The sequence below is a fragment of the Anomalospiza imberbis genome, chromosome 3, assembly GCF_031753505.1.
Source record: "Anomalospiza imberbis isolate Cuckoo-Finch-1a 21T00152 chromosome 3, ASM3175350v1, whole genome shotgun sequence".
Classification (NCBI taxonomy): Eukaryota; Metazoa; Chordata; class Aves; order Passeriformes; family Viduidae; genus Anomalospiza; species Anomalospiza imberbis.
The window spans coordinates 25,570,668-25,590,937 of NC_089683.1; the positions used below are offsets into that span (position 1 = coordinate 25,570,668).

Sequence of the window (20,270 nt, forward strand, 5' to 3'; positions counted from 1 at the left end):
TCACCCAAGGGTGGCTGTGCCCTGAGAGGAGCAGGGTGCTCTCTGGCTCAGCCATTAGCCTGCTGAACTTGCCTCAGGTTAAAGCTCAGCTGAAGGGAGCCTAAAGTGTCTGAGTGATGCCACCCACCACAGCTGCCTTGGTGGCAGTGCCTAGGGTGTTACAGCTGGAGTGTCACACCTGATGCTCTGAGGGCACCAGCCCACGGTGAGACCCTGCACATCAGGCTCCTGCACAGCCAACAGTCAGGAACCCTGTGGTTTTAAATGCCTTGAATGGCCCCAGGGGTTCTGCAGGAAAACTAAAGAGCTGTCCTTGGAAACTTCAGCTGCTATGAGGTCACTGTCACTGCATTTAATTTGCAGAAATGGCACTTCAGGTGGGTGCTTCAAATGCAGTTCAAGTTTCAGCTCTGAGATTGTGAGAAGTTTCTAAGAGTTGGTGACATTAATTCTGTAATTCCACTTAAAAAAATCTTCAAGCTGTTCAACAGTATTAAAACCCTTTACAGTAATACACAGCCTAGGTTGTTTTCAGAACTCATGCTGTGCAACACAAGTTGAAGACAGCTTCTTGTTGCTTAGATTATTCCTTCAATATTTGGGTTTTTAAGGCCATTATAAGGTTATTCAGGCAAAAAGCCTTTTTGTTTTCTTTCTTAAATCCTCTTCATTGTACTGATACCTAGAAGAATTTTTATTTTTTACAGCATTTGTGCTATCCCAGTATTGCAGAAGAGGTGGGTTAGAAGGGACTGATGAAGGTCATCTAGTCTAATGCCTCTGGAATGAGCCTAAAACACTGCCAATTAATCCTTAGCAGGGTGTTAAGCAAACACATTGATTTTCTGTGTTCAAAACTGCATGCAAGAAGAAGCAGAAGTATGTCACTTCTGATATTCTTCAGATACCTGCGTAAAGAGGCAGACACAAATGCTGGTTTGTGTTTTACCAAAAGAAGAAAAAATACCAAAACACTGCAAAACCCCCAACTAACAAGCACTAGTGACTATTTACCTGTTTATATTCAGAAAATGTACCAGGCATCTTTGATATATTAATAATACTTTAATGCCACTTCCAATGTCTACAATCTTAAACCTTGTCACTGTATTGGCCAGACCAATCATAAAAAGCAAAATGACCAGAAAGAGAAGGAAAGAATCCCTATTTTGTATTTCAACCACATGGTAAAGAAATCAGAGGCAAGAGCTAAGAAACACCATTTCTATTTGTCTAGGGCATCCATGCTTGTTCCTTTCAGTGCTCTCATGTGGTGCCTTGGATCCAAGCTGTCGGCAACACACACCCAAGAATCAAGCACACGTTTCTCAATCAGATTGAGGTTGCACAGCTTGTAGTTACAGCAATTTTTGAAATTTAATATATTGACAATTTAATATAACCACAAAACTAGTGACTTATATCAGACCCAACAATAAATAAACAAATGTTTTAAGTTGCACGATGCAACTAGTGTCACTTACAAGAGAACAGCAGAATTAATTTGTAGGGATTTTACAGAACAGCATACACAAGCTACTCAATTTTAAACACTGATTCTTCTGATTGAGGATTTATGGTATGTTGACTTTCTTTTTACAAATCTGTTGCATTTACTTGAGATCATGATGGTGATAAAACCAGGTATGTACTTTTCCTCTTCTAGCCAGTTACATTTAAGCCATTAGTAACAATGCATCTTAATCCTCACTGAGAGTGGTGTTTCTCCGGGTCCACAGTAATTTTAAATTTTTCTTATCAACTTTAGTGAGTTTGGCAGAACTGACAAACTATTTATCAGTATTACCCTTCTACAAGAAACCTGAGAATGAGCTCAGTTCAGTACTAGGGACTCACCTGGCGTTGAGATAACTCATAGAACACTTCAACACGGAACATTAGCAGGTTTCTCTTATTCCATTATAGCACCTTTCATCTTAAATCTAAGCATTGCTGTGTTTTTCATTCTATAATTTTGATTATCTGCTTGGATACCATATTTAACAGAGAATTATTTTCTTCTCTCAATACTATTTGTGCATTAGAAAGAAGACCTGCACAACTTTTTCTTCCTACAAAAAGATGGCAAGGTCGTTTTGATGAATTTGAGCTTGCTGGACCATCCTTGTACTCTAATTTTGGTACAATTGGTGTTCAGGTACTGGAACTTCAACCAAAGGTCTATGACTACACTTAGAAAAGCAGCAGGGGCTCAGGTAGTGTCACTGGAATGCAGCAGCATGTGTGTTGGCTTGCTGCATGATGAACTCCCACAGAGAAGGGCAGATCATTCACCTGTTAACACCTGGAGCTCTCAGCCTGAAGGGTGCATGAAGCTTCAAGGGCAGGCTTGCTGAGTCTTGTGCATGTACCCCACATAACCCCCCAGAGTGCTGTGTGTTCAGCTGCTCAATGCTCTTTAGATTATCCCACCTCTACAGAAATGATGCGAAGGAAAACTTCATGTCAGATGTGCTGCAGCCCAATAATGCAGAAAATAAAAAGATATATTTTACTGAAGCATAAAAATTAAACAGGAAATCAGACTGACAGTGTGGTAATTCAGGCATTTTGACTACCACAGTGTTGCCTTAAGAAACACGGAAAATAAGAAAGTTTCAAAATTGTCTTAAGTGTAATATTTAAAGTTTTTTTTTTTTTAATTAACCACACACAGACAAGCACAAAAATTCGTGTGATCAGTCATACAACTTTGAGATTTGCTATTTCCAGTTGGAAATACATCCCTAGCACTACTGCTTTGCATCTAATGATGCCCCACGTACGGGGAGAACACCCATTCACTGAATGGATACAACACAGAAGTGACAAAGCTGTAGTGTCATACTCTTTAGTGAATCCCTATTTCACTAAGACATTAACAATCACTGCAGTTTCCTGCTAGTGGTAGCTTTATCAGCCAAGGGCAAAAACTTGTGGCAAGATCCAGATAATACAGCCAATGAGCTATTCAAGATATAAAAACAATATACAGGAGTGCAATGAATTTTGTGTCTTGTGGCACAAGAATCTCTTGCTCTTAATCCGGGGTACCATGGACGTAATAGAGCTACATTCTCACCCACAATGCAGTCCCAGGGATGCAAAGAGAAGAGCATTTTTATTACCAGCCCTGCACCTGTAGGTTTTGCTAACTAAAACATATGATATTTTAACGAGTACACTTTGAGTGGAGAATGAAGTAATGTTTGTAATAAAAGTTATTCATGAGGGAGAACACAAGTGCTAAAACATTTAGGCATGTGTCTTCTTCTAAAAGGCAAATGTTAGTGCCGCTGAAGAGTGATGTCAATACCTAAGGGTTCCTGCAATATGCAAGTCATCTGGTTTACATCTACACACTAACCCCAGAATGAAGAATCAAAATTTTCAAGCAGCATACGTGCAGGGCACTTCCAGAAAGATGCTAATTTGAGCAGTTTCCATCACAGTCATATTAGAGAACAAGCACTGCAAGGTCTCAACATAAAAGATCCACTTTAGATTTAGGTGGGGAGTAAAATGAAAACTCATTGTTACCCAATGCTGCAAGTAACTCTTCCTACATTAAAGTATATGCACTACATTTCAACATACCTTAAATTTATCAAATCTGTCAAGTCTTCACCTATGAAACAACTGCTAAGTCATTAAAAGCAGTAGTTTAGTGACATACTGTAAATACAAACAGCCTATACCAACTGTACAGTGTGTTACAGTATAACATAAAATAGTACAAATTGTCATTATGTATAATACTTTTCAGTATGCTGTAAAAAGTCAAACAAGGCAAAAAAAGATGTTTCAAATACTTTGTGGTTTTGTTTGCTTTTCATGAAAAATTAATAAAACCCCATGAAACTTGTAGACAGTCAGTGAAACATAAAAGTTTCCATATTAAAACCAGTTGTCAAAATTCTTCATGCATACACTCTCCCCTAAGCTGTGAGGTGGCCCCATGATGTTCAATCATCTTATCCCAAGTACCTTATTTCTTAAACTGCTAAGACAAAAAAGACTTGACTCCATTTATACATACAGTGATTGAATCCACTTGTTAAAAAATAGAGGCCTTTATCCAAGAGAAAATACAGGAAACATTACAGTGAAGAACACATGGTTTTGTTGCAAGACCAAAGAGGATGGAGTGCTCCTTGCCAGTAACAGGACAGCTCTAACAGTTTGTCAAAGAAACTGCAGTACTCGGCAGAAAGCCTAATACAGTAAACATAAAATACAGAGTTCAGAGATCTTTAGTGTTTGTGCATAACTTGCCACTCACTTGTCTCCCTGCAGACAGTGGGAATAAGAATACATTTCAGTTTTCATACTCATTGACTTAGAAACAAAGTCAGTCAAGCTTTCTACATGAATTCACATAGTGAAAAGTCCTTCCTTCAAAAATATACAGGATGACTCAACCAATTTTCATTCTTATACACCATTTATAAAACTATTAAAACTCCGATCTTTTTAAGCAGCAGATTTTGCATTTGTCACTGGCAGACTTGTAGAAATCTTATAAAGTTAAAATTATACCATACCATACAAAAACATGTAAACAAAATGGATAGTTTTTAAAAGGCATGCATGCTCTTGAAGAGGATTATAAAGTGTTTGTTTTTGCTAAATAAAAGGTATCTTGCTTAGCATTTTTAAAAGCACCTTAGTGATTTAGGAGCCTTAGCCCAAATAACCTTGAAGTTAGATTCAGGCTCCTAAACATCTAAATCGGTTCTGTAAAATTACTGAAGCACTTTGAAAATTTTTTGCCATGTCTCTGATCTTGCAGAATTAGATTTCCTTAATTTTAAATCTGAGACGACATTCAAGAATGTCTCCGTAATATAATCAGCTGCAATTTTTTGAATCCCTGTAACTTAGTTTATGGTATCTATGAAAAAACTTCAAATAAGGTAAATACTGTGTAACATCACTTTGAAAATTCCTTTTTCATAACAAGACACAGGATACAACAATCAGATTTGAACAAGAATATGATTATATGTTCCTTCTGAACATCTATTAGTCTTATTTGTTCAACCTGTTAAGACTGAGAAAAACAAACTTACAAAACATCTGTAGCTTAGCATTAGGTAAAAAGGAGCATTTTTGGCACCACACGTTTTTAAACCTAAGCTTTTAGGCCCGAAATATAGCAAGTTAAACATACACAGTGGCAGCTTGGAAAGCCTCATCTGAAATGCAACATTTTTAAAGGACAATTGGAAGATGCCATTTGATGATCATTAGCTGATATCCAAGTAACATACACATTGGAACCAAGCCTAGATATTCATCCCAAATGTTTACACATATACCTTAGCACACATATATATAATGCAAGGATCTTGCACCCACAGGACTGCCAGAGTCCTGGCAGAACATTAATATGGTCAGGCATAAAACAAAGTAGTGTTTTTTTGCTCTTCACTTATCGTGGTTGTGTCCTGACTAAACAATTCTAATATTTTCTCTGAAATTTAATTGCAAGGTTGCTACATTACCTTGGGCCATAGAGTTACTGTCCGTACCTATACATGTAAGTATTATCCTTACATTAAATGTGCTTTGCAATTCAGCAATACCTAGTTCATAGCTCTGTAAGTAATTCCTTGAAAAAGGAAAAGCTCACCTAATCTGTACAAAGTGCACGAGCAGCCACGGTTCTGTGTGTCGCCACCAGGTGTCTCAGGCCACACAACAAACCCACGGCATCAGCAAGTTCATCGAAATCCACCCTCTGTCTAGGAGGCACAAGATTTGCTAAAGCACCAGTAAAAATACCTTTACAGCTGGCTTTATTCTGTATTCAATTGCACAACTTCATCCAATTCTCTGAGTTGCTTAATTTCCTCCAAAAGTGGTCTAAAGTATACTGCAGTTGCTAAAAGGACTTCTGTTTTTCTTGGTCCTCTGTTTGTTGGGTTTAAGGTTGATGACATCTCCACCATTAAGAGTGCTAGAATTCTGGTTGGAGTGACTTCCACCAGCTGTATTAAAAACACCTGCAGAATTCAGACAAGAGAAGTATTTGTGTTTGTTTACTGCTTGCAACATAATACAGTAACACTTAAGACAAAACACCTGCTAAGGCATAGTAGAGCACCTCAAATGCATACACTAGTTTTTAAATCTATTTTGGGTCAATTTTGCAGCTAAATTGGAAGTAGAGGCAGCTGGAATTACTAGCCAGGCAGTATTTAAAGCTAGTATGCATCTGTGTAATTGAGAGGCAGCATATGCATCACCTGTGTATGTTACTAACTACACAAAGTTGTGGTTAGTTGAGTAATAGAAGAAAAACATGGTGATTTAAAATTCAGAAACTTTGTTGATATAAAGGTAAGTAAAAGCCCTGAATAAAAACAGAGTGCTTTAAGGAAAATAAATTACCTGACTCAGAAATGCTTTAAAGAAGAACTACAGAAGTTCAGTGTTTCCTTACAGAAGGTTAACTTACAAACACCTTCTGATTACATGCCAGATTCTTTCCCCATGAGTCTTGAAAGCCCGCACTAAGATGAGCAATGCTATGTAATGCTAATTACATTAAAAAATCCCAACAAGCATCCTTTTCAAATCCTTGCACAATCTTCTTAAATGCATTTAGTAAAAGGACACTTGCCAAGCATTAGCTAGAAACCTTTGTGCATCAGTTTGACCATCTTGTAATTTTAAAGAGTCACAAAGTTATTTTACAGAAAGAGATGATATTCTAAGATGGGGAGATAATAATTGACTCTGATTCACCTTGTATTAATTCCATAAGGAAACAGATGAGACCATAAGCTTTGATGGCACAAAATACTGTTTCTAGGGTTTTTTTTTATTAGAGTATACATACCAATCTTGTTACTGCTTGTATGTACTACTTCTGAATCTTCTGCTGTTTGTTGCTTGAGCTTTTGAAGATATTTATCAGCCAAATACTTAAAAACTGGAAAGTTAAAAAAGAAAAAAGGTATATCACAGAATGCTTAAAATCATCATCATAATGCCATTATATCAAAATTCTGCATGGTGACAGAAGTGCATTTCACACTCCAAGTTTAGCACAACCTGGTGAGTGATTCTGGGCAAGCCTGTGTGCCTAGGCAGAATCCAGGTCACTCCAGTATTGGCCCAGCTCTTACAGTTTTCAGTACTGAAGTGTTGTACAGAAATATCTCAATGCTCTTATAAAAAAAAAAAACCAAAACAAAAACTGTCACATACATATTGCCAAATGTTTCAATTAATGCAACTTGGAACATGTTACAATTATGTAGGAATTTAATATATATATATATTTTGCAAGAAGCCTTAGAAAAACAGTAGTCATGTAAAAGAAGTCCATTAATAAAACTTAGCAACAAGGTTTTTGTAATTAACTAATGCTACCCTCCTTTCCATTGGCTTATATAAAGCTGACCTAGGAATCTGAAAAAATATACAACTAAAGAAGAATTTTCAGAACCTAGATGTGTTATGATTATTTACATTTGTAATTCAACTCATTTAAAAATGATACGAAGAGTTTTACATTTTCTCTTGCAGATTTTTCCCAAGGTGAATGATATTAATAGAGAAGAAACAGGGAGTTTACTCTTAATTTTTTGCTAATTAAACAAGAATATATAATTAGGGAGTATAGGACATGATTATTCAAACCCAGCCCACAAAAGACAGAGACTCAAAATTTTAAAACTGCTCTTATGAAATTAAGTACATTAAAAGTGGTACTTAGGAACTAATCAAATATCACCAGTAGAAAAAACACTGCAAGGATGCAATCTTTTAATGTACTTTATTTAAATATGACTAAAATATAAAATAATTCTATAAAATTCTATCAATTATTTATTAACTATTAACAATTACAAAATAATCTGTTCAACAATATTTATGTTGCAATAATTCAGCTTCTTCTACGTGTATTTGTTTTAAAAGCTCATGCTTACTGACAGTCATTAGGACTAAAGAGCCCTAACACGCTGGCACTTGTGAACATCGCAGCCGTGTGTTTGTGGAAGAGGAAGATGTGCATGAAGAAATGGGCCTAACCCGCTGGTATCAGGTAATTTTAGCTGTGTTTAAGATGTGCTGCAATGGAACATAGAGAGGGCTGCCACCAGCATGCAAGGATGTGTAAGTACCAGCTGGCTCCAGCCCAGGGGACGCTCGGGCCACGGAGCAGCGGCAGGACACGGCCTCCCTGCGGCAGCGCCTACCTTCGCTCACGTTCAGGTCTTCCTTCACCGACGCTCGGTAGAACCTCACCTTCAGCTTCTTTGCCAGCGCTTCCGCCTCCTCACTGCACAACACAAGTGGGCTTTGTAAGTCCTTATTTGGTTCACTTGTCAATATTTATTCTTATAAACAAAATGCTTTGCCTAAAGTTAAACATGGCAAAGTGGGTTGAGAAATTCAAGACAGTCAAAAAATACCTAATCTTTAATTTCTTTACAGCATCTCCGCTATAAAAAGAAGGTATTTTACATTCAGTTTCTTTATGACTCAAAGGAATTCTTTCCAATATTTTTTAACTTCATTAAATAAAACTTCCCAGGGGTTTGAAGAAGTGTGTGGGTGAAACCAAAAGGAAGGAGGCTGTAATTAACAGCACTATCACTGCAAACTCTAAACAACAACAAAAATTAAACCTTAAGTATATCTTAAAGTAGCAGTATGCTATGCAATCAGATGAGTGCACAGATGAAATCAAGAATTACTTTTTCTGTGAAGTGAAAAAGAACTTATGTTAAGGTTTAAGAAACTTATGAATACTTCCCTAAGGAAAATCAAATAATCAGAAAGATTATGTTACTGAGGCAGACAGAGTATTCTGAGAACCAAACCTAAGTGACATACCATGAATAAAGGAGGAGTTCAAATGCAATTTTGCTTTTCCTTTGAAAAATCCTCAGAATTCTTTGCAGAAGAAGTAGAAGCTGATTTATGCCATCAATGATAGCAAACAGACAACAAAGAAAGCCAGTGCAGGAAACAACAAAAAAAGAAGAAATAATTTAAATCTCTCAGGAAGATGACAGAAATTGAAGAAGTGGAGAATGATCAACTTGATCATGCACTAATTTCTACATGAAATGCTGTGGTAAATAAACATATTTGTTAAGCTGATTTTACGACAAGAATGAAATTGGTTACATACACAAGGGCAGAACGAATTGACAATAAAATCTGTAAAGAAAAACACAGCAAGGAAGATTCAGCACCATGCAGTTTGAGAGTATTACCAGATACTTATTTCTATAGAGTCACAATGTTTTGATAAAAATGAATAATAAAAATCAAATTAAAGAAAGCAAAGAATATTAGCAAGCATTCACTAGCCAAACAGACAATGTGCCTTCAGTGGTGCACAGCAGAGTTTAAAAGTAACTAAATTTTAACAGGAGAGAAAATCTATAGTTTTAGATTTTTAGGGAAAAAAAAAAAGGGTGTGAATCAGTTTATGCCAGAACCAAACTTTTCATGTCTTTCCTCTATTACTTTTGGCTTCAGGATGCAGCATGAAATAAACAGAAAGCTCCTAGCTTTGCAGCACATCTGCCCAAGTATCTACACTCATGCAGCAACATCTGCCTCTAGGGCATGTCTAGATGCAGGACACAGGTGGGACAACCCAGATACTCTAAGTCTTCACCAGAAACTCCCACAGACTTCTTTTTTTAAAACTTCTGTATACAGGAGGCACCTATTAATCTTTAAAAGTAGTACAATAGAACTCCTACTTCTTTATGCAAGAGTCATCAAGAAGATCAATCTTATTCTGCACAAGAACTGTGGGAATGTCTCCAACTTCAGTCACAACTTTTTGCTTCCAGGTAGGGATTGCTTTGAAGGACTCTCTGTCAGTTGTAGAAAACACAAGAACACAAGCCTGGGCTCCTAGAAATATACAAATAAATTACAAATACAAACACACATAGATTAGCCAATAAACAATAGAAAAAATAAATTGTAATGTATTTAAAATATGAGGGATTTTTTAAGTCTTTTCCATGAACATGCATTTTTACCACCAGCTTGTAAACCACTGGTCATAGATTCCCTAAATGAAAATTCATTGCCATATTATTTTGATCTTTACAGCCATCTTCATGATGGCTGTATCCAAGTAACGTACACATTGGAACCAAGCCTAGATATTCATCCCAAATGGGTCTGTTACCTTTCAAGCTAATTCCAGCATATTGAATGCATGCAGGGGAAATGAACAGGAAGAGATCTGGAAAGGCTGGAAAAAGGAAAGGGGACGTTCATTTATTGCTGTTTTACAGACAGATTAATGGGGGCCAGAAGGCAAATTTTTTCCTGTATGCAGCATCTGTAAAGCACATTTCACGTTATTCTTTGTGGTACAGTAATTTGGATTCTGAAAAGCAGAAAACTTTTAAAAAGTTTTCAGATGAAGTGATTATTTCAAGTAAATTGTTAGTAGCTTTTTTAGGGAAAATAAGTGTGTTTCTAATTAATACTATCAGATAGAATTATTAGACTATCAGAGCACTACAATAAATTTTACAAAATCTTTTGTTACAGTTTTGTAAATAAACAATAGTTAAACTCCATGGATACTGAGAAGGTAGCTCCACAGCTGAAATATTAGTGTGTGGTCTTTTGACTGTCCAGTAGCCTTTTGTTAATTCTTCAGAGACTGCTTTTCTTTGCATACTTCATTATTTATATGCCTTCAATATACTAGTTATTTAGTAAGAAAGTATGAAAGTGTTTTTGAGACTCTAGTATAATCTTGTGGTGAACATCACACATTAATATCATATAGCATGAAACATTTTTCATCAGTATGAATTTTATCTCTGAGTTTCATGAAGTATCCCCAACTCCTGTATTCTGTTTATATTTTTATTTCTCTGGCACAAAGCACCCAAGTTGTCTTACTAGGTTTGCTTTTATTTGGCTTTTTAGAAGCCAAGTTCAGAGTCTATTTTCAAAAAGATTTCCTATGCTCTTTAAAATTCTTCCACATGCATATTAAGACTCTTCTGGTACAGTTTTATACAAAACAATAAGAACTGCCCTAAGAACTTCAACTGAACCTCTACCAGTAAAAAAGCAGCAATGCAGCCTTCCATAATTTCTCCTATTATTTGTGTTGTAAAAACTCTTGTTTTCCCTACTGTCCATACTGTATTCTAAAGTATGCATTTATTCTGATGCAATTCCTGTGACAGAGGTGTAAAATTCATTATTCTTTCCAAAGCAGGTTAGTTTGCATTTGCCTGTTATCTCACAAAGTAGCTTAATGGAGATGAGAGCATTTATTAAACTACTCCCACCATCTGTAAACATCACTTTGTTCAGTTTCAAGACCAAGAAATCCTTTGTGAAGTTTCCAAACTAAGACACCTTCACTTCATCTTTCTCCTTCCACCCATTCCTTCTGAATGCTACCACAGGTAACAGTAAGTTTAGAAGGAAAAGCCCTTGTATATTATAGGTAAAGAGAAGGTAGCATACTACACCAGACCTTATTCAATATAGTGTAGGTAGAATGCAGTGGCCAAGGACAGTAAAAATACCTCAGCTTGCCCATATTCATTTCAAAAGGGAATTATATGACTGGCTTTAATAAGGAATCAAACTGAAATATTTTTGAGGACCTTCAAGATTTTTACAACAAACAGTAAAACAAAGTGTCATCAACAAAGACAAATTCTATACACTCATGTCATTGTGCATTTCCAAACATCTGCCAAAGTTTTCAATCACTGGATCATAAGGATCAGACTTAACTAATCCAATAACTCTGTAAGATGCTTATTTAAGAAGAGAAGACAAAAGTAGTTTTCCTCTCAGGTTCAATGCAAAACAGTATCAACTGTGATCTTTCTGAAGTGTGCTTCAGTATGGTGCAGAAGTTATTATAGCAACAGAGTTCAACAGAAGATACCACAGGGCAGAGATTTTAATATGCAAATTCATCTTCAAGAAATCTGCTAAATACTAATTATTTTTACTGAAAACATAAACAATTTAAGAAATTATAATATCCATCTAAGAGTTCTAAGGAGGAAAAAAAAGGACAAACCTTAGAATTTAGCCACATAAACACCTTTTTTTATGCAGGCACTGACACTATTCAGTAACATTACTATCTGAGTCACCCACTGCTAATGGAGTCATACACCACCTCTGTCATACAACAGATTACGTACAGCAACAGGCACCAGCAGCAACGGCTCAGGATAGTATCAAACAGGAGCAAGACAGCTCAGGATGTTCTCAATGAATATTTTAAATTAAAGCTCTTTTGTAAGAAGCTCTTCCATAAAGCTACTTTAAAGTACTGAAGTAAATGACATTGTGTGCAATTAATGCATTGATAATTCCTCTATATTTTTAAATGTTTCAACTGCCTGCAGAATCACTGACATAATATTTATACCTAGAGCAATTCAGAAAAAAAATTAGACACTAGTGCTACTTAATTCAAGTAAAGCATGAGCTTGTCAGCTGAATTGGTCTCGAAGATCCTCAGCAGACTATCTTACCCCATAGACTACACAACCACATTTTTTTCCTTTCATAATGGTACAAAGCCTTTGTAATAGAAAGTGTAAGGAAATTCCTTGCCACAGAGAGGACTCTCACAAGGCTTTATACCTGACCCTACTCATTTCACTCAGTACTTTGCCTTAGCTTTTCCAGGCTACGATAGAAAGCACATATTCCCTATAAAACTGATGGCAACTTGTTCAATCTCACACTGAGATCAAAACCCAGTATCATCATACAGAAATTCTTGTTTACTGCTGATGTTCTAACCTCTGTAGGTCCTGGCTGTCTTTGACAGGCTCAGCAATATTTAATGTCTCCTTAACAGTATCTAAAAGAACTGTACCAGGGCAGTGTTGCAGGCCTTCCATTATCATATTTGCTATAGACAAAAGGGGTTAAATAATGCAAACTAAAGCAATCCTATGAAGGCTTGATTATGAAGAATGAACTATTTTGCAACAAAATGAGGATCTTGACAATTTGACTAATCAGTAACTGAGTAACACACTAATGAGCAAGATGTCTGTTTCCCATCAAAAACCTAACAAGGATCTTCAAGATATACCAGTGGTAGTAGAAAGAAGATACATACACAAAGAAATGATCAAATACTGCTTTGAGAAACATTTGACTTCAATCACATAGAAACTGGTGAGAAGATGCATGGGACAATACAAAAAAGAGAAATTATTAAATATATACAGTGCTTCCTTCAACTCTGAATTTAGGCTGCTGGACTCCTTGCACTGTGTGATCGTGGGCATGCAGCTACACTGGCTGCACACACTTGCCTGCACATAGGAAATCACATGACAAATCCACTGTCAGCTCCAATTCTTTCTCTGCAAGGCTGAATGAATCTGGTCCTTGGACAAGAAACACTCAGAGACAGGCTCTAAAGCATTCATGTGTGAGCACTGAAGAACTGACAAAGCACAGTGTCCCAGGGGAGTACAAAAGCCCTAGTGCAATGATAGTGTGACAGTGACGTGTGGGAGAAGCAAGCCTTAAACTAACAGCCTGCATCTATCTTACCTATCTTAGTAGTGTCCTCCCCTTATCAGCAATAATTAGCACTAAAATCCTGGCATTTCCAAAGTAAGCTTGACTTTTTGCTTCTATAATAGTGTGATTGCTGAGGCTAGACCAAAACTGCACTCCAGGCTCTTCCAATTTCCCTTGTCCTTCATGAGTCAAAGTCTAGTGTAGAGCAGTCTCTGCATGAGACACCTGGAACTATTTATTGTATACTCATCATACTGCTACAGTGTGTACAGGCTGACTGTGCAAAGAACTCCAAGGCAGAGATCTAACAGCACTAAGCTGGGCATGAGTCATGACCGAGATTTCAAGATATTCATGCAAATTTTTTGTTTTGTTTTTAAACCAGCAGGTTGCCTGTGGTAAGTGAGGCCAGTAGGTGTAGTCCTGAGTTCTTCTCAATGCTCCACATTCTAACCTATCAGTCTCAGTAATTAGGAGAAAAAGTCTTTGACTTGAAACAACTGGGGAGAGCAAAGCACACCAGAGGACCAAAGGCCAGGACAGTGAAAAGGAAGCTCCAAAAGAATCAACTACTACCTTCTGAAATTCATATGCTCAACTTGTCAGCTGTAAATTATTTATATCCACATGACAAAAGAAGATCTTTTTCTGAGGAAATAGTAATCATCAATCACAGGCAATAACAAGAAGTATCACCAAAAAAACCCACCTATTAGCAAATTTATTATGAAACATAAAGCAATCATAAGACTGTAGCACCCTGAAACAGCTTGGCATAATCATTATTTTATTTCCAAATGAGGTAATTTTATACTATAGCAGTATATTTTCCCCCATCTCAGGTAATTAGTTTGCAAGAACCGAACAGTGGAATCTTTGCCAAGTCATATCTCTCCCATAAAAAAACCAAAGAGAAATATTTACAGAACCATAGTTAAATTATAAGCAAAGAAAGCTTAAGTATGCAATTTGTAACTGGTTAAACAGATAGGCTGTCTTTACACAAATAATACAGTTTATTTTATGAAGTAAATACACTTTTGTTACTGCTCTTAACGTATTCAAGGCAGACTGTACTAACAAAAGAACTCTTGTGCCCTGTAAATTGTCTTTCTAGGATGACTGCTGGATTTCCTCCCCTTAGATTAATTGCTATATGCCTCATCCACAGTTTTTGGAATATTTATGAATATGTGTCTCACAGAAGTAACGAAACACTTTTAGAGGGAAAATATACATTTGCATCTGATTGTTTGAATGTCTACATTCTGTCCAGTTTCTGTGCAGACATTTGTCTCATTTCATTCAATGTTTTCTAAAGAGCACTACTGCATAAAGCAAACATAATTAAGACAAGGAACTTGCACAAAGAGAAAAAATATTTAAGAATTGAAAAAGCTGAACTAAACATGCTTTGCACACACATGAAATAACTAAAATTCTTAATACAAAGATACGAAAATATTTTAGAGATGTGCAGACCAAGAAAACCTCAACTTCCAAACAATAAACATGTATTTTCACCTCTATAGTAGGCCTTAGTTATTGCATCAAATTCCTCTTGACCTGCAGTGTCCCATAACATTAGCCTGACATCTTCACCATTAACTCTGAAATAAACAAGACAGTTTTGTGATCAATACAGTAACAGGAATAAATCAAAGCAAATGTCATGGAAATACTTCTGCTTCTACACTGTAAGAGTAATCCAAATCAAATTTAACTGGATTTAAACATAATGTAACTTATTACTAATATTCATTCACCTTCGTAACATACTATGGCAATAGTCCCTCAACTACATTATATGTTCTTTACAGACAATCTGTATTACATTTTCCTCTTCTTCCTCTACAATGAAAAATAAGATAGACATCAAAACAAAACTTAGGTGCCTGAAGAATGGTGCTTTTGCCTTTTCATCAGCTTGCAGAATTTACAGAATTTTATTACTCCTCATTATCATAAGACTTTCCACATTACCAAACATAATAGTGTATTACCTGCTTATACTGCATAAAGATACTAATTTTTTCACAGTCATTTTTTTCTATATTGGCTAATAAATGTGTGTAATTCTTTTATCATAAGCAGTTTCACTTCTTCACAAGAAATCACAAAAAAATATTAAAAAATAATCAACTGGTGGTAGAATACAAAGCAAACTTGTCAAAGAGGCTGGTATGGCAGATACTCCAGATTTTGTTTATAATTTTAAATTTTGGATGGAGAATAAGGGATATAACAGTGCAAGAGAGAAAACAACTCCTTTTAGTGTGCTTCAGAAACAGCAGGCCTTGTTTTCCAAGCCTTTGTAAATTTCAGGATTACAACAGAAAAAAGAAATAGAGAGAGAGGTAAAAATCAATAGTATGTCATCTGTTTAATACATACTGGATCTGTCTTTCCAGGAAATCTACACCAATAGTTTTCTTGTAGTCTTTTGTAAAAATCCCCTTGCAATATCGCTGAATCATACTGGACTTCCCAACAGCTCCATTTCCTACTACTACCACCTTGATGGCCACCTCCATATCTTCTTCCAACATGTTTGCGTCTCAGGTGACTCTCTGGTTTATTCAGGGAACTACTGATTCTGTCAACAAAGTAAATAGCTATTATGTTCATAAAAATGCTGTGAATAGAAAGCAAGAGGCAAGATAATCACACAGATTAGGGTGCTATATATAGATAGTACAATTTATTTCTGTCTTTGTCACAGATTGCTTAAATGACCTCAGACAAGTTATGTAACTAGCTTTGGTTTGACACTAACTGAAAATTATAAAAATTGGAAGTAGAAAAGAATTTATTTGGTGTAATACAAAGATATTTCACTGAAGTTTTGGTGCCTTTTTTTCTTAATGAGGAAGAAATGGAGGCACTGAACTACAAAATCACAGAATTGTTAACGTTGGAAAAGACCTCAAAGATCAGCAAGTCAAATCATTAACTCAACACTACAAAGTGCTAAACCATGCCCCTAAGTGCCACGTGCACACATCTTTTAAATACCTCCAGGGATGGTGATGCTGGCCCACTGCCCCAGGCAGCCTGTTCAAATGCTTGATAACCCTTTCAGCAAAGAATTTTTTCTAATATCCAACCTAAAACTCCCCTGGCACAACTTGAGGCCATTTCCTCTTGCCTATTGCTTGTTACTTGTAGATGAGACCAACCCCCACCTTGCTACAACTTCCTTTCAGGCAGCTGTACAAAGCAATAGCGTTTCCCCTGAGCCTCCTTTCCTCCAGGCTAAATGACCCCAGCTCCCTCAGCCATTTCTCATAGGACTTGTGTTCTAGACCCTTCCCCTCTCTGCCTCTGTCTGGACACCCTCCAGCCCCTCAATTTCTTTCTTACAGTGACGGGCCCAGAACTGCACACAGGATTTTGAGGTGTGGCCTCAGCAGTGCTGAGTACAGGGGGACAATCACTGCCCTGGTCCTGCTGGCCACACTACTGCTCATACAGGCCAGGGTGTCATTGGCCTTCTTGGCCACCTGGGCACACATTGGCTCATGTTCAGCTGCTGTTGACCAGCACCGCCAGGTCCTTTCCCACTGGGCCCCATTCCAGCTGCTTTGTCCCCAGTCTGTAGCTCTGCATAGAGCTGTTGTGACCCAAGTGTAGCAGCTGGCACTTGGCCTTGTTTCATCTCACAATTGGCCTTGGACCATCAATCCAACCTGTCCAGATGACACTGCAGAGCCTTCCTGCCCTTCAGCAGACCAACACTCCCACCCAACTTGGTGTCACCTGCAAACTGACTGAGGGTGCACATGGTGGCTTCATCAAGATCACTGGTAAAGTTATGAAACAGGACTGGCACAAACACTGAGCCCTGGGGAACACCACTAGCAACCAGCTGCCAGATGGATTTAAACCTATTCTCCACCACGCTCTGAACCTCCATCCCGCAAATGCATGCCTCCCCCAAACTTTTCTCTAGAGAGCTTGGTTTTATCCCTTTTCCCCTTCACATCTAGTCTAAAACTACTTCAATGAGTCCTACTAACTACTGTAAAAGTAGTTTCCTCCTTCAAAACAGATCTACCCCATCTACCGCCAGCAAGCATGGTTGTTATGTAGACTGACTCACCACCAAAAAACCAAAATTCTGCCTGTAACACCAGGCTCTTCCTATTTCATTCCCTGTGATTGGAAGGCCAGAAGAGAACACTGCTTGTGTTCCTGCTCCCTTAACCAGTTGTTCCAAGGCTTTCAAGTCTCACTTGACTCCCTCGGACTTGCTACAACTTCACCACTGCCCACCTGATAAAAGCTAAGTTTACGCCACATTTTGCCGTGCCGGGATATCATCACAGTAATATTTTGCAGCTGCAAGCTTCCTCCCAAGAACCAGATCACGCTCCTTTAGCAGGAGGGGGACATACTCCCGTTTTAAAGGCTCTGCCCATCACCACACTCGCAGCCGTGCTGGCAGAGCGCGGCTACCCGATCCCTTCGCTCGGCTCGCTCAGGCAGATGATGTTTCCTGCCTGCATTAGCCTGCACCCGGCTACCCGGAGCTCGGCAAGCCCCGTTAGCACCGGCAAGCCGGATGGCCATTTTGGACGAGAACAGAGGCAGCCACCCACGGGTCTCCGCACAGGGATCCATCCCACCGGTACCTCCCGGCCCTGCCCGAGGGGCCATGCCGAGGGCGAGGCTCGGCGGCCCCGGCCCCGCTCCCGCCAGCCCGGGGCGCCCCGGCTCCGATCCCCGCCCGGCCGCGGCCCCTCTCACCAACCCCTCACGGAGCGGGCGGGCGGCCCTCCCTCCGAGGGCACGGCGGTGGAGGGGCGCAGGGAAGAGCAGACGGAGGAAAGGCGAGAGGAGACCGCTCGCTGGGGCCGACCCAACCCGGACGCACATCCCGGCTGCCCCGCCCGGAAGCGCCGTCAGGAGCGGGGGCGCCGCGCGGGGAGGCGCCTGCCCGCTGCCCCCGCCCCCGCGGCGGGCCCCGCTCCGAGGGGGCCCGGGGGCCGCTCCCGGGGGCGGGCTGCGGTCGTTGTGCGCGCAAGTCGGGCTTGAGGCGAGGGAGAAGTTGCTTTTGAGGCGTTTTCGTCTGGGTTCCTGAGGAAAGATCCGGACAAAGGTGATCTTTTCCTTGCCGACGGATGCCTTTATCCCTGGTCCACTCTCTGTGTGTCGGCAGTTCTCACCTCATCCTCCATGGAAAACAAACCCGTGTGATCAGTCACGGGTTTTCCTTAGGCTACCACGGAAGGCAGCTGCCTTCCTGTGTGTAGCACTCATTTATTTTTTTAACCGAGATGTGCCCATCACCGTGGTACGTGGTCTGCTAGCTCCCAGGCTATATGTTAAACAAGATAAGTTTTGGCATAACTATAGACGTGGTAGTCTTAAAATCTGAAAATTTAACCTTTCTTAACCCCTTTTTTTCGTTTTTTGGCTGGTTGGTTTTCTAAGTTAAACTGCTGAAAGAAGTCCACTGCCTTAAATCCCCTTTCCATACTGCAGAGCACGTCCCTGGCTGGGCTGGTTGCTCTTAGTGCCCCCGTCCCTCCTGCTACTCAAAGGTGGCCAAGTAACACTCAGATATTGCCAAGTGTGGCTGATGAAGTCTGCCTGCCACAACAGAGAGTTCTCTATGCCTGTCCTGTGCTTCCCAAGGCAACAGCTTGGTTCTAGCATCAGTTAGGTCCCTAAATAAATACTTCTTGGATTAGAACATTGTGCAGTTACATCCCAAAGGAATCGTAAGATTTTATGCATGGTTTCTGTTTTTAAATTTATATGTTCATTTTGTTAATGCTCATAGTCTCAGAGTCTGTCTGATGCCAGGGCTTCTCTGTTCCTAAAGACCATGGAGAGCCCTCGCATTAAGAGAAATTTGATACCTGCCTAATACAAAAGTAATATATTGGACGTGTGCCTTATTATACTTCCCTGTTTTCATAATGGGGGATGTTGGGGATGTGGCTGGGATTCATCTCACCTAATGCCTACATTGTAAACACTTCTATGGTATGGTTCACCTTCAGAATCAGGAAAAGAGAACATATGCATGTGGATCCCTGTAGCTAGGCAGGCTATTTGCCTGGTTGCCATGTTTGTACTACTTGAGAAGTTTTTCAGGCACTAGAGTAATTCATAATTGTCACATTAGTAATGGTGGGAAAATCAGTTTTGTGTACAATGAGTCATGTCCAAACTATTGTTGAAGTAAGTTAATGTCTTATGTAAGACTGACATAACCTTATTTTAAACATACTCTATTAGATAGAAGGTGCACATTTACTGTACTGAGTGATCAACATCTCTGTATCCTTTTATTTGGAAGCATTAGTTCTCCACATTATAAGTCTTGCATTCCGATGGCTGTCTTTGCAGGCACTTGCTGATGGAAAGCAGTTTAAATGTGGAACACCATGTTATGGGCATTTATCCGAGACACCTTTGTAAGTATCTTTACAAAATCTAACAGAACCTGTTCTATTAAAATGGAACCTTTCTTACTGCCCTCTTTACACAAACATCAGTAAAACTGCTTAAGTAGAAATGAAGATGGCAGAAAAAGATGGTCTTCAAGAATGAAGCCAGATATTTTGCATTTGAGCAATCAGAAAACTCTCAGGCATAACTGTCAAGAAAATCATCACAAGGATAACAGGTGAATTTACTTCGAAATCTATAGAATTTTCCTTTCATTCTCACAGAATTAAACTGAATAAATCTGCTGGAAACAAAACCTTGTGTTTGATTTAAGT

General features: G+C 38.8%; 1 protein-coding gene and 1 long non-coding RNA gene across 4 annotated transcripts in view; one reads left to right on the top strand and one right to left on the bottom strand.

The window, feature by feature from the left end:
• Nucleotides 1–3,987: 3,987 nt before the first annotated feature.
• The window catches only part of RAB23 (RAB23, member RAS oncogene family), a 35,409-nt gene continuing 19,126 nt past the window's right edge, over nucleotides 3,988–20,270 (bottom strand). The window contains exons 1-7 of one of the 3 annotated variants that reach the window (XM_068183712.1): nucleotides 18,287–18,409; nucleotides 15,928–16,129; nucleotides 15,058–15,143; nucleotides 9,738–9,894; nucleotides 8,214–8,296; nucleotides 6,848–6,940; nucleotides 3,988–6,008 (exon numbers count right to left, since the gene is read on the bottom strand). In XM_068183712.1, coding sequence (XP_068039813.1) covers nucleotides 5,869–6,008; nucleotides 6,848–6,940; nucleotides 8,214–8,296; nucleotides 9,738–9,894; nucleotides 15,058–15,143; nucleotides 15,928–16,082 — 714 coding nt within the window. In that variant the 5' untranslated portion in view covers nucleotides 16,083–16,129; nucleotides 18,287–18,409 and the 3' untranslated portion in view covers nucleotides 3,988–5,868. Of the gene's footprint in view, nucleotides 6,009–6,847; nucleotides 6,941–8,213; nucleotides 8,297–9,737; nucleotides 9,895–15,057; nucleotides 15,144–15,927; nucleotides 16,130–18,282; nucleotides 18,410–20,270 lie in introns of those variants that run through there. The other 2 variants (XM_068183713.1, XM_068183714.1) reach the window with 2 other exon arrangements.
• Nucleotides 8,253–9,876, top strand: LOC137470418 (uncharacterized). The gene is made up of 2 exons (XR_010997043.1): nucleotides 8,253–8,318; nucleotides 8,452–9,876. It is a non-coding gene; the product is annotated as an uncharacterized lncRNA (long non-coding RNA).